This window comes from Callorhinus ursinus, unplaced genomic scaffold, assembly GCF_003265705.2.
Source record: "Callorhinus ursinus isolate GAN/ISIS: 27379988/994484 unplaced genomic scaffold, GSC_fseal_2.0 scaffold14, whole genome shotgun sequence".
NCBI lineage: Eukaryota > Metazoa > Chordata > Mammalia > Carnivora > Otariidae > Callorhinus > Callorhinus ursinus.
In genome coordinates this window covers 12879992-12893991 of record NW_027397076.1, presented here as the reverse complement: position 1 = coordinate 12893991, position 14000 = coordinate 12879992, and the positions used below count along the sequence as shown (strand labels likewise).

The following is a 14000-nucleotide window of genomic DNA, read 5'->3' as shown; positions in this document are numbered from 1 at the left end:
AAGTTTTATCTTCCACAAAACACCAGAATGTGAACACAATTCATTCAAGTTCTTTGCCACTTTATAACAAGATGGCCATTCCTCCATTGTCTAATAACATATTCCTCATTTCCATCTCAGGCCTCATCAAAATGGCCTTTACCATCCATAGTTCCATCAAAATTCTGTTCAGGATTACTTAGGTATTCTCTAGGAAGACTGAGGCTTTCTCTTTGGCTCTCCTCTTTTCTTTCTGAGTACTCACCAGAATTTCTCTTAACAGTCCCTTCACAGCAATGTAGACTTTTTCTAGCATGCACCTTGAAAGTCTTCCAGCCTCTACCCATCACTCAGATCCAAAGTCACTTCCACAGTTTAAGGTATTTATATAGCAGTGACATGTCTTAGTACCAATATTTGTATTAGGGTTTTCCAGAGAAACAGGACCAATAAGAGATATATAAATATATATGTCTATATTTACTATAAGGAATTAATTCACATGATTTTGGAGGCTGAGATGTTCCATGATCTGCCATCTGCAAATGAGAGAACCAGGAAAGCCAGTGGTATAGTTCACTCCAAGTCCCACGTCCTGAGAACTAGAGTTGTCAGTGGTTTTAATTCCAGCCCAAGACCAAAACCCCAAGAACCAGAAAAGCTGATGTCCAAGGCAGGAGAAAATGGATGTCCCAGTTCCAGCAGAGAGAGCAAATTCACCCTTTCTTTGTGTTTTTGTTTTATTTGGAACCTCAGTGGACTGATGGTTACCCACCCACACTGGTGAGATGATCTTCTTTACTCAGTCTATCAAATATTTTCCAGAAACACTCTCACAGACACACCAGAAATAACATTCTGCTAGCGATCTGGGCATCTTTTAGCCCACCCAGTCAAGTGGACACATAAAATTAATCATTACAGTCCCTGTCTGACTTCCCATTTCCCTCATTCTTGCCTCAGGGAATTGCATTACCAATTATGCAGTAGCATAAAGTACTAGCACTTAAGCTTTTGCCTCAAACTCTGTTTTCTGGGAAACCCAGGTTCACACAGAGGAGTGAGCTATACAAAGTGGACCCTCAGGATGGGATTTTGGAGGTGAATTGCCCACTGTCTGAAAGCAATAGGGAACCAGTTGCAGTGGTAGGTGGCATGGTAATAATCCTTGGCATGCAGTGATTTCACCCATAGTTTAATTGTGATGAGATGCAGATACAACAAGGTTTTGGGAGATCAAATAGCTATCGTGTTTAGTCAGTATAGGGGCAATATTAAATAAAGGGATTGTGATGTCGCTTCTTTTGTAGGCATTGAAAGTCTTGCAGAAAATTTACACACACACACACACACACAGAGAGAGAGAGAGAGAGAGAGAGAGAGAGAGAGAGAGACTCTTTCTCTGTCTCTAGTCTTAGGGCAGTTACTTGACAACTTAAGTCATGCTCTGAAAGTCAGAGTGCCTTTATTGCAGCTCAGGGCAATTGCAGGTAGACTTTGTTCAAAATCAGGCCAAGGATCTGATTGTATAGCAAAGAGTCCAGGAAAAGAATGGGGCCCAGAGACTTGAGATGAAGATATTTAGGTAGACAAGCCTAAGAACTTTGAGTTCCTAGATGACTCTGAGCCTTCCAGGCTGGCAGAAATAGCCCCTAACCATTTGCCACAGAAAGACAGTCTCTGCTTGCCTGGGGGGACATTCAATAATCTAATCTGAAGCAGGTGGCTTTCAAGATGATTCTTGTTTTCTTCAGGATATGCCCCAACACCCTTCATTACCTCCTGGCTAAAAACCAAAGTCAGGTTTCAGCACAGCCTGAGCAGGAAAGTACAAGCTCTGCTCTGGGAAGAAATAGCCCACATGCCAAAGGAATTGCAGGATCTGGCTCATAGGTGTTAGCTGAAACTGGGGAAATGTGTATAGGAGTGTATCTTGAGTATGTTAGACCAGGAGGACAGACTACAAAGCTGAATAGGGTAGATTTCATTAATATGGGGGTACTTAGCCATAATTCAGGATTCCCAATAATTTAACAGGATGGCTTCTTGAAGCGTGGATCTGATAATGTTCTATAGCGAATGCAGTAAAGATGGCAGAACTTCCTTGGTATATTATTGAAGAAAGGAACAGAAGGCTGAGGGAGGTGGGAATGTTAGAATGAATTTATTATGTCTGTCCTGAGAACCCACCAGCTGGCTATGTTCCCTGGGATGGTCAGGGAGTATTCCCTTCCCTGAGAATGTAAAGAATGCAGTGATGATGGGAGCACCAGGATCTTTGGAGAAGCCTGATAGTTTCTGTCTTCTGTAGGTCCGGGTTGATAGTGGAGGGTTCTGCCATGAAGTTTAGCTTCATAATATTAGTGGGGATGATGCAATTCTAGAATGGCAAAGGCCAGGTGGTAGCAGCTAACAAAGGCTGCTGATGTAATTACCATAATGGACAGGCAGGCCAGAGTGACAACCAAAGAACCTTTACCTATAGGAGTGTCCAGTGTTGGCTAATGGATCATGGTTTTATAGGGGCAAGATGGATGAGAAGGCAACAAAAGTGTTCTCAATGTGTATAATCAGAAAATTCAAGACATAGTAAGCAAAAATATGATATGAGTTGCTGCAGTGAAAATTCTGGGCCCTCATCTAGTTTCCAGATCTCACCCCTTGAGGAAGAGATTTAATATTTAGCAGAGCCCTAACACTGAATCCCTCACCTGTGGCATTAGAGCTGTTATGGGTGGAAGGGCCAGGCAGAAGTATCTGAAACTGTCCACACCAAAGTGTTCAGTTAGAAGCAATACTGTGCACTCCAGAGGAATTGCAGATACTTGTTCAAGCCTCAGAGACTTGGAAGATGCAGGGATATTACCATCTAGAACTGTGTGCCACAGGTGAAAATTTTAGGTTTTGGAAACACAGATTCCCATCTGTCCTGGATAATGTTGCTGATCTCTTTGTTATATGTCCTGACTACACTGACTTCCATTGGTAGCTTTTAATAAGTAAACCTGTTGAATTTACTCAAGCAATATCTTTTACCTGAACATGCTGGTGATATTTATCGACATGGTGCTCACACAGTAGGTCATGCATTACAAATATATTTTTCCAGCGTGTGGCTTTTCTACTTTTGCTGTGCTATCTTTTACCCTTCTAAAAATTTAGCTTAATGTATTCAGTTTAGTATTTTCCTTTCTGTCTTTTACTATTGTACCTTTTAGGAAAGGCTTTACTTAAAGACCATAAATACATTATATGTTAGAATAATAAATACATGTTAGAATTTCTTCTACTATTTTTGCAACTATTTTATATATATTACATATGTTATAAATATAATTATTATATAAATTACATATTACTCTGTGAGTCTGCTTTTACTGTATTGATTAGAATTTAGTTTCCTACGGATTCTGCCTCAGTGTCTAAGGTTTTAGTTTGGCTACTTCTGTCTCATGGTTGACAGTATATAAACATTGTGATGGTTTGTGCAGCTGAGATCAGATGTACCCTTCTTTACTCCAATCCATCCTTTATTCTGCCATCCTAGTTTCCCTTCTAAAATACATCAAATACAGAGTGGATTGTGTTCTTTTCTGTTTGGGACTATTTGAGGGTTGTTCCCAAGTGAGTAATTATATTAGCAAACATTTATATAGCCCTTATTATGTGCCAGGCACTATTTGATGGGTTTTACACATATTAATTCATTTAATTCTAAACAAAACAAAACTGAATTAAGTAGGATATTATTTCACTCCATTTTACAGACGAGGAAACCACAGCACAGTGAAGTCAAGCAACTTGGAAGAAGTGGGAATTCAAACCATGCTTTCTGGCTCCAGAATTTGGGCTTTTAATCCCTACTATTTTTTTTTTAAAGATTTTATTTATTTATTTGAGAGAGAGAGAGAGAATGAGAGATAGAAAGCACGAGAGGGAGGAGGGTCAGAGGGAGAAGCAGACTCCCTGCTGAGCAGGGAGCCCGATGTGGGACTCGATCCCGGGACTCCAGGATCATGACCTGAGCCGAAGGCAGTTGCTTAACCAACTGAGCCACCCAGGCGCCCGATCCCTACTGTTTTTAATTGTACTCTTCTTCTAACCTAAGGTTTCCCACTGAATACAGAACTAAGTCAACATTTCTTCGCACACTTTCCAACTACCTACTATATTTGATCACACTTCTCTTACTGCCTTACCTTTTGCCCCTGGATCTCCTGTAGTCTTTGGTTCACCACACTGGACAGATGATTTATTTAACTCGTCGTGTATGTTTATAACTTTGTACCTTACTCAGGCTTTTTTCTCAATCAGTGATATCCTTTTAAATGTTCTCTGTCTTATTCTTTTCCATTCACTCATTCCAACAAGGATTTGTTAAGCCATACTACTCTGTGCCAGGCTCCAGGCTCGGATGCTGGGTTATCACAGTAAATAGGCAACTCCCTGTTGCAAGGGGCTTTCTGTTAATGAGGAGCAGGGACAGTCCAGGGCTATAATATCACCTTCTCCAGAATCGTCTGGTCTTTCTCCAGTTCCAGGCTTCATCTTGGGACTCCTACAGCATGTTTTAAATCTTTATCCCAGCACATTTCACAGCATACCTTTTTATTATGGTTAGTTGTATGTCGTCTGCTTCTTCCAAGGAATGTGTGGGTTCACCTATGCATTGTATGACACACTAAAGAAATTGTTGCGTTGGCCTAAATGAAAGGATGGAGAAGTTTTTAAAAAAGTTTAAATATTGGGTGATGAGGTGGGAAAAGGAGATCTTTGTGCTTTTTTTTTTTTTTAAAGACCATATGTAGGTACATATTTGGGACAGTCCAAATAATTAACAACTAAATTAGGAATCGAGAGAGTCCTAACCTTATTAATTCCTTCTGTAACAGTAACTTTATTTTTATTTTTTTAAAGATTTTATTTATTTATTTGTCAGAGAGAGAGAGCACAAACGGGGGGATGGCAGACAGAGGGAGAAGCAGGCTTCCACACTGAGCAAGGAGCCTGATGCGGGACTTGATCCCAGGACCCTAGGATCATGACCCGAGCCGAAGGCAGCCACTTAACTGACTGAGCCACCCGGGTGTCCCTAACAGTAACTTTAGATGATAAAGACTTTTGAATGAGCAAAAAGGATCCCTGCAGCCTACAAAGACACTAATTATAAGGAAACAGCAATTTACATTATTTATAAGGAAGCTATTTACATTATTTAGCCCTGCCAGACACAATAGTTGCAGAGATCCATTCTTTCACTACAGTGGAAAGAATAAAGTGAAGTGACAAGGGAGTAGAAAAGATATTCTAATAGCTGCATCTCATTACAAGAAAGATAACACCTCGAAAATGTTAAAAAATGTTTCAAGTATAATTTAAACAGAACAAAATGGAAACTTCCATCTTAGCACGACAATGATTCAGAGTACAGCAGCCATTTAAATATTCAGGCAAGCTTTTGAAAACTATGGCAAGTGAAGCATTGTCAACTTTGTATTTGCAAGGAAGAAAATGACTACGAAGCAATGCTGTGACTAAGATGCATAATTCAAGTATCTGAATTTAATAAGTCACATTTTCTTTTACCAGTGACACTGAAATGTAAGTGCCTGCACTCTTAGTAAGGTTGTTTGTGAGAGCAGACAGGTCAGGGGAAAAAACCCCAGTTCATCTGTTTTATTTTTCTTTTCCTTCCTCCTCTCTGACCACTTTAATTTTATCCTGCAGTTTTACTTTCATCAATATAATAGGTAGTACTCAGTGGCAGATTACATCAGCTTTTGATCTAAAATAGCCAAGTCTGTTATGTGAGAACAAGGAGAAGATGAGAAGAGAAAGAATTTACCAAGCTGTTTTTTTTTTTAAATAAAAGATCTCTTAATACTTTTTGTAAATGAAGAATGAATTACTTCTTTAGGCCTAAATTCTTCAAGGTCTTAACATTTTTATTGCTCACTTAGAGACAAGATAAAATCTTAAAGAATGATTTGTCTATCCTGACTGGAGAATTGAACTCCTACAGTGAGGTGTGAGGGTACCTCACTGCCTGCCAAGAAGGTTCTTGGGTCATAATTACCTGTCTTGAAGAGCAAAAGCATCATCATTTTCCTTCAAAGAATATTAGAGTACAGTACACATGACATATTAGGCTAGCCTCATAAATTAGAACAGGCCCACAGAGCCTGCAAGAAATTAGGTCAGACCTGAAAGAAATCAGGCTGTGGTCCAATAAGCTTCTTAATCTTAAGTGGGAAATTGGGCTCACAGGGTGTTAGGGTCACTATCATTATTTATTCTTATGTGTGATGGAACCAGTAACACTTTTCAGTGTTAAAGACCTATTTTTCTAAGACATCAAATATTTCTGTTTCTTTTCTTAGATAATTTTTGGCATTGCATAGTTTATAAAGCAAGCAAGTTCCCTATGAGTTAGAAACTTATACCTTAAGTAAGTAAATAAATAAACTTCCTGTTGCCCATAATATGTAAGGAAAGAAGAACTTCCCTTGCCCCCATATATTTTCCTTAAGGCCTATAGTTTCCCCATCAGAAGCAAGTTTCCTAAAATCTCTGTTTAAAATGCAAAAGTATTTTGAGAGTTAACACTTCAAGCCACTAGTGTGCATTAATGTCTGGCAGTTAATGTTGAGTGAAATGCTTATTAATTTAGAATATGGTGATAATAAGGATGAAATGAAGAACTATAATGTAACCCTAATTGTTAAGCACAGCCATCATCTCCATAGTTACAGACCTCAAGGTACAAATAGAGGGAAGAGAATGGATCATTTGCATGTACTTAATTCTTTTTTTTTTTAAATTTTATTTATTTGAGAGAGAGAGTGAGAGAGTGGGAGAGCACAAGCAGGGGGAGCGGCAGAGGGAGAGGGAGAAGCAGGTTCCCCGCTGAGCTGGTAGCCCCATGTGGGACCCTAGGATCATGACCTGAGCCCCCAAGGCAGAGGCTTAACTGACTGAGCCACCCAGGTGCCCCCCATGTACTTGCTTCTTAAACTGGTTGTCAGATATTTTCCTAATTTTGATTTGATTGATAAGCTTAGTTTTTTTTTTTTTTGAGGATGGCCAGTGAAACGTACTCATTTTGAGCATAGGCTTTTGAGTCAGAAGGCTGGGATCTGGTCACTGACACTACAGTTTACTCTGACCTTGGTCCATAAACTTTGGTTTCTTAAACTGAAATGGAGATACTCATAATACCTTAAGTGGTAAAGCTGTTATCATGATTAAATGAGCTTATGTTTCAAATGCTTAGAACAATGCCTGGCACATATTAATGATCGTTATCATCATTAAGTGGTCGAAATGGAAAACGAGTATAGTCTGATTTGTAATCGTAAGTTTATGGCTCTACTATTCCCTGGCTCTCTGTCCAAAATCTTCTCTCTATTCTTCTGTCATACGGCAGTGCCAGTGAAGAGGGCAAAAAAAGACAAAAAAATGTGCTTAAAGACCTTGCTGATTTTGCCTAAAGATTTTCCATCCCAAGTATTCAAAGTGTCCTTTGGTTTCTCCTTGCTGTATATGAGAAAATATTATATTGAGAAAATTTCTCATATAAAAATATATGAGAAAATATACAAGAAAATATAAGTGAAGATTAAAGGAAAAATTGTTAAATGAAAAGAGATCATTATTGCTAATAATATTGTATTAATAAATATGTAATGAAAAGAGACGACATGACAATTTCATTAAAATATTAAAAAAAAAAAGCCCCCAGGAGCGTCATTTCTTTCTGGACCGGGTTCTTTCTTCCTTTGCCCTCCAGGGGCCGCTGTGTTTTCCTGAAAGCGCGAAGGACACCTGGTTGCCGTGAGACCGTCGCCAGGCAACCGCGTGTACACACACTTCTAGCCGGCTGCGGTCTCGTCAATATGGCGGCTCTAGGCACCTCCTCGACCTCTCCCCTCAACCTGTCTCCCACATCCCTGTCCCCGCCAGGACCGCCGCCGACCCCGCCCCCGACCTCGAACGCACTCTCGAAGTCGCCCGTGGAGTCGAAGGAGAGCTCCCCGAGCCCAGTGCCTCACTCTGCCTGCCTCGAGAACTCATTGCCCCTCGCCGTGTTTTATGGGCCTCTGGACGCTAAAAACCCACTCCTGGCCTCCTGCGAGAGGGAAATTCGGGATTTACTAGGCTTTATGAAGAGAAAGAAGGCGTTAGCGATAACGGAGGAACAGAAGCATGAATTCCACCGGCTTTGGTAAGCAGAGGCAGGGCGCTGGGGAGGGCGCCGGCCGGAGAAGGGCAACTCCTGGGGCCTGAGGAGATGCCCTTGAGGATGCCCACGCTAATGCCAGAGCTGGGTGAGCGTTGCGGACCTGGAGGGAAAAACAAAGTTTAAGAAGTGGAGACTCATCGCTATTACAGCCCTTAATTCCTGGTAAATGTTATACCTTGGCTTCCTGCTCGGGTCAAAATAAAAATCAACACAGAAGTGTTTCATAACACACCATTCCTTCTGAATGTTCCCCAGTCGCTAAGCTACTCCATGCCAATACATTTTTGACTCACTCAGGGGCTCAGGGGTTTCACAACTTTCCATGTTGTGGGTAGAATTTTGTGTATGAGGCAAAAGAAATAACTTTGAGGTAGCTTAGGTTCTTGAAAAAGTTACTTCTTGATGCCACGAAGTATGTGATTCTGTGAACATGTGCACTTTAATTCCCTTTTATACTTTAATTCCTTTTTATATTGTTGTTAGGGTCACAGTGATTTTTTACTGGTTTTGTACTCATTTTGCATATACGTTTGCCTTTTTGGGAGTTCTATCCCTATGTTACTACGGAGCGACAGGCTTCCTATTTTTAAGGTTCTTTCCTGATTATGTTACCATCTTTCTTTCCCAGTCAAAATACCTTGCAAACCGAACAATTACAAATGTAGACAAATGTCAAAGAATACCAGAATAGTGAATAATCTCAACTTTTATTTTTCATTCATGCATTTAATATGAAGAAATAGTTTTAACTTACATTTGTTATTCATTAATGCATTTAACTATTTATTGAACATCTACTATATATCAGGTACCATTCTAGGAACTAGGAAAACACCAAATTAACAAAAGATAGAACAATTTGTACCCTCATGGAGCATATATTTTTTGTTACTACAGACAGCTACTAAACAAGTCAAGAAATCATTGTACAGGAAAAGAAGTGCTAGGGAGAAAATCAGAGCAGAGTGTGGGGATAGAAGATACGGTATGGTGTTGAAATTTAAAATGGGGGTGTCTGGGAGCATGGTCAGATTAAGTCGGGAAAAGTAGCCTTTGAGAAAGATGAGAAAGAAATATAATAGCAAGTGATGAAGACTTCTGTAGGAAGAGTTGGCCGCAAGGGAGAATGGCAAGTGTGAGGTTCCCGGGGTGGGATTGAGACTGTGGGAAGAACAGGTTTCTGGTAGGAGAGAGGCAGATCAAGAGTTTAGTTTTCTTTTTGTGAAATATATATGTTTTATTTTTAAGTAATCTCTACACCCAATGTGGGGATCGAACCCACAATCCCGAGATCAAGAGTCAAATGCTCCACCCACTGAACCAGCCAGGCATCCCAAGAATTTAGTTTTAGATATACGAAGACTGAAATGTAATTCAACATCCAAGCAGAGCTATTACAAAGGTAGTTGGTCATTTGAGTCTGGAGGTCAAAAGAGATATGCATTTGGGGTTCGTCAGTATATTATTGATATTTATTTATTTATTTTTAATTTATTTGACAGAGAGAGACACAGCAAGAGAGGGAACACAAGCATGGGGAGCGGGAGAGGGAGAAGCAGGCTTCCCGCGGAGCGGGGAGCCTGGTGCGGGGCTCGATCCCAGGACCCTGGGATCATGACCTGAGCTGAAGGCAGACGCTTAACGACTGAGCCACCCAGATGCCCCCATATTATTGATATTTAAATCATGACACTTGACTTAATAGCTAAGGGAGTGAGTGTAGATGGAGAAACATTGACAAGTAGAGTTGATAAGAAAGTGGCAGAGCCTAAGAAGGAGTGGCCAGGGTGGTAGGATGAAAACCAGTAAGTGTAAGTGTGTGGTGTGCTGGAAGTCGGGTAGAGAAACCGTTTCAAAGTAGGAAGGAATGATCTATTAACAGTGGCAAATCCTGCTGATGGGCCAAGTGAGATGAGAACCAAGAATTGACCAAGGAAAGTGCATTACTAAGCTATATATATTTATATTTAAAACATTTCTGCACTTGTGCCTTAGATAGCACTTTATCTTCCCATTTCCACGACCAGCGCTGTAGTTCAAACCACCAGGCTGTGCTTTTCCCCACAGCCTCTGGAGTCTCAAATCTATCCTTCACTTTAGCAGTAAGGGTAACCTTTATAAATCAACCACCCACTCTCCTATCTCAAGACTTTCTATCGCCTCCCATTGCTGTTAGAATAAATTTAAGACTCCTTCTGTGCTCCAGGGTCTGAGCATCTGGCCCTGCTTGCCTCTTCCATCTCAGCCCATCCCTCACTTCTCTCTCAGGACTTTCCAGGGAGACAGATCCTATTTTTTTCATCCCAGGGCCTTTATATTTGCTGCCACCTTTGTCTGAAATGTTGTATCCTCAGCTTTTCAAATAGCTGGCTCCTTCTTTTCTTTCAGGTCTTAGCTCAGTTCTTACCACTGTAGTGTGGCCTTTCCTATTTAAATGCAGGTTCAGCCACCCATTTATATTTTTTATTTACTTGTTTTCTTGTGTATGATCTGTTTCCCCCATTAGAGTGGAAGTCCCTGCTGACTTTGGATAACATGTCTCTTTTTCATTTTTCTATCTCTAGCAACTAGCCTGGTGGTTGGGATAGAGCGAAATTTCTTCCTTCCTTTCTTTTTTTGAAGATTCTTATTTCTTTATTTGAGAGAGGGAGAGCATGAGCGGGGGTGGGGGGAGGAGGAGGCAGAGAGAGAGAGGGAGAAGCAGACTCCCCGCTGAGCAGGGCCGATGTGGGGCTCAATCTCAGGATCCTGAGATCATGACCTGAGCCGAAGGCAGCCACTTAACTGACTGAGCCACCCAGGTGCCCCAGGGCAAACTTTCATTGAGTATTTGGTATTGAAAGAATTCAAGGATTATTATCCTTGTATTTTCAATAATTGTTAATGTTATATATGGGAAAGTAGACCTGGGCCAGTTTGTAAGTAGAGTATCTGTTTCTTTTTTTTTTTTTTTTTTTAAAGATTTTATTTATTTATTTGACAGAGAGACACAGCAAGAGAGGGAACACAAGCAGGGGGAGTGGGAGAGGGAGGGAGAAGCAGGCTTCCCGTGGAGCAGGGAGCCCGATGTGGGGCTCAATCCCAGTACACTGGGATTATGACCTGAGCCGAAGGCAGACGCTTAACGACTGAGCCACTCAGGTGCCCCATCTGTTTCATCTTTAGACTATAAGAGAATCACAAACTTTAACGATTGACACGGACCTTAGCAATCTAACCTCTCACACAATTTAGGTATTTATTTATTTACACAGCAACTTTTATTGAATGCCTACTATGTGCCCAGCATTGCACTAACCATTGGTTATATAGTGGTGAACAAAATAGATAGGGAATCTGTGCTCATGGAGTTTATAGTCTAGAGAGAGAGAGAGAAATAAGCTTTCAATGAGTCATTAAGTCAATATACAAACAACAGGTGCTATGAAGGAAGAAGCTACTGAGCACTTACATATGCCAGGCATTGTAATAGGGGTTGGGGATCCACCAGTGAATCAGACAAAGAGCCTTGCCTTCTTGGTGCTTGTATTCTAGAGGAGAAGGTAGGCATTAAACATATTAAATAAATTCATTTTATGGTAACCTAGAAAATGACAAATGTTAGGGAGAAAACTAAAGAGAGGAAGGGTTATGGAGTGGGAGATAGGAGATTGCAATTTTCAGTAATGTGGTCAGAATAGGTGACACTTGAGCAGCGGCTTAAAGAGAACATAGCACGTACCTACTTTCAAGCTAATGGTGAGAGAGGTGACATTAAGCTGAGATTAGAAGGATACCAGGCAAGGAGAGAGGATAAACAGAGGGAACAAGCATCTGAGAAGATCTTGGCAGGAAAGAGCTAGAGACTTGGGAGGAATGTACAGAAGCCCATTAAGCATGGCTTAGTGAGTGTGGGTGCAGTGGTATGAGGTGAGATTAGAGACATAGGTAGGGCTCTGGAAGGTTTTAGAGGCCTTTTATACAGTTTGCCTTTATTCCAAAAGCAGTGGGAAAGCATTGGGTAGTTTTGGGCAAGGGATTAACCTTATTTAATATTATATATACATATTTATATAATCTTGTCCAAATGGAGTAAGAATGACAATGTGGTGGCCAGTTAAGAATATAGGAGGTAGGATTTGCTTTTATAACGTATTTGAGAGATGGTTATTTTTTAAAATCAAAAATTTTTTTTGTAACTATAGGAATTGACATAAGCATAAAAATTCACAGGATCTAAAATATAGAGTTTGATCATATTGGCAATGTTATTAAATTTGGAATATGATAGATTTTTTAAAGGTATGCTTTTGTTATAACCACATGAGATTTAGATATTGTTTATATAGTTACGATTTTCTATTTTAGAGAATTCTAACTATGCAGCAGCAGCTATAATAAGTCAGCAATCCAAAGGGTATTAATGTTTTCTTAAATGATGCACATTATATAGTGTATGTTATATTTTCCTTGTTTAATCATTATGTAAGTCATTTCCAGTGAGCAGTCTTAACTTGAACTTAAAGTTCACTTAAAAAAAATTTATCTCATTATATAACCTTGATTGATTTAACAAAGCTGGTATTTTTCTTTTATGAGTAATAAACATAGTCATCATTATCTCATCTTTAAGGTTTGAAAGAATTAAGTCTTTTGTCTACATAATTTAAGAATTCTAGCAAGACTTGCTGACTTTTTGGGATTCACTATATTCTAATACTGTGACATTTCATGAAAGCAGCAAATGAGAGTGAAAAGGTTAAAAACAAAACAAAACAAAAAAACCTAAACCAAAAACCTCTTCCTTTTAAAATTTCTATGGTTGTATTTCCCACACAATTTTTTGGGCATGGTTATTTACTACTTGGTACATGTATATATTTTCATATCCTAAAATATTACTCATCAGTCAAAGAAGGCAAGAATATCCCGTCCCCTACCCCTCCCTTGTAACTAAATATCATTTAATTATTTGAACGAATTAAAAAAATTATTTGAATGAATCAATCAACATGTTTCTGTTGCTGTTGTTCTGATAATATCCCAACATATACATCATAAGTATTAGAGCCATCTTCAGTCCCTAAGTTTACATTCCTACCTGTATTAGTCAATTTGGGCTATTAGTTACTAATTAATTATAAATTAGTCAATTTGGGCTGCCATAACAAAACACCATAGTCTGGGTGGCTTAAACAACAGAAATTTATTTTCTCACAGTTCTGGAGACTAGAAGTCCCAGATCAAGGTCTTGCAGGGTTAGTTTCTGGTGAAAGCACTCTTCCTGGCTTGTAGAAGACCACTTGGTCTTCACATAGCCTTGCTTCTGAGCAAGCACAAAGAAAGAGAGAGAGAAAGAAAGTTCTCTGGTGTTCTTAGATGGTCATTAATGCCATCAGACCAGGGCCCCACCCTTATGACCTCATTTAACCTTAATTATTTCCTTAGAGTACCCTTTTCCAAATACAGCCACACTGTGGATTAGGACTTCAACAGAAGAATTTCAAGGGGACACACTCATTCAGTACATAACACTGTCCTCATCTAGAAATTTATGAAATGGGCTTGGACAACTGTTAAGGGAAATTTGGAGTTATAATTTCTGAGAGAGAGGGAAGGAGTAAATGTTAACTAAATGAATGAACAAAATAAGCAGTGATCTGCTACCCTTTGAAACTAATTAGAAACCATGTTGAGAATACTGTATGTTTTATTTTTGTTTACTTGGTGGAAAGAAACAGAACCCTAATGGACTGACTGGATATTGAAATCCCTGAACTCTTTACAGAAAAAATAAAAC

General features: G+C 39.6%; 1 protein-coding gene and 1 long non-coding RNA gene across 2 annotated transcripts in view; one reads left to right on the top strand and one right to left on the bottom strand.

Annotated features, from left to right (window-relative positions):
• Window positions 1-14000, bottom strand: part of LOC141374084 (uncharacterized) — a 97945-nt gene that overhangs the window by 11038 nt on the left and 72907 nt on the right. The window lies entirely within an intron of this gene.
• The window catches only part of CFAP54 (cilia and flagella associated protein 54), a 290017-nt gene continuing 283883 nt past the window's right edge, over window positions 7867-14000 (top strand). The window contains exon 1 of the mRNA XM_025882575.2: window positions 7867-8203. Coding sequence (XP_025738360.2) covers window positions 7875-8203 — 329 coding nt within the window. The 5' untranslated portion in view covers window positions 7867-7874. The remainder of the gene's footprint in view (window positions 8204-14000) is intronic.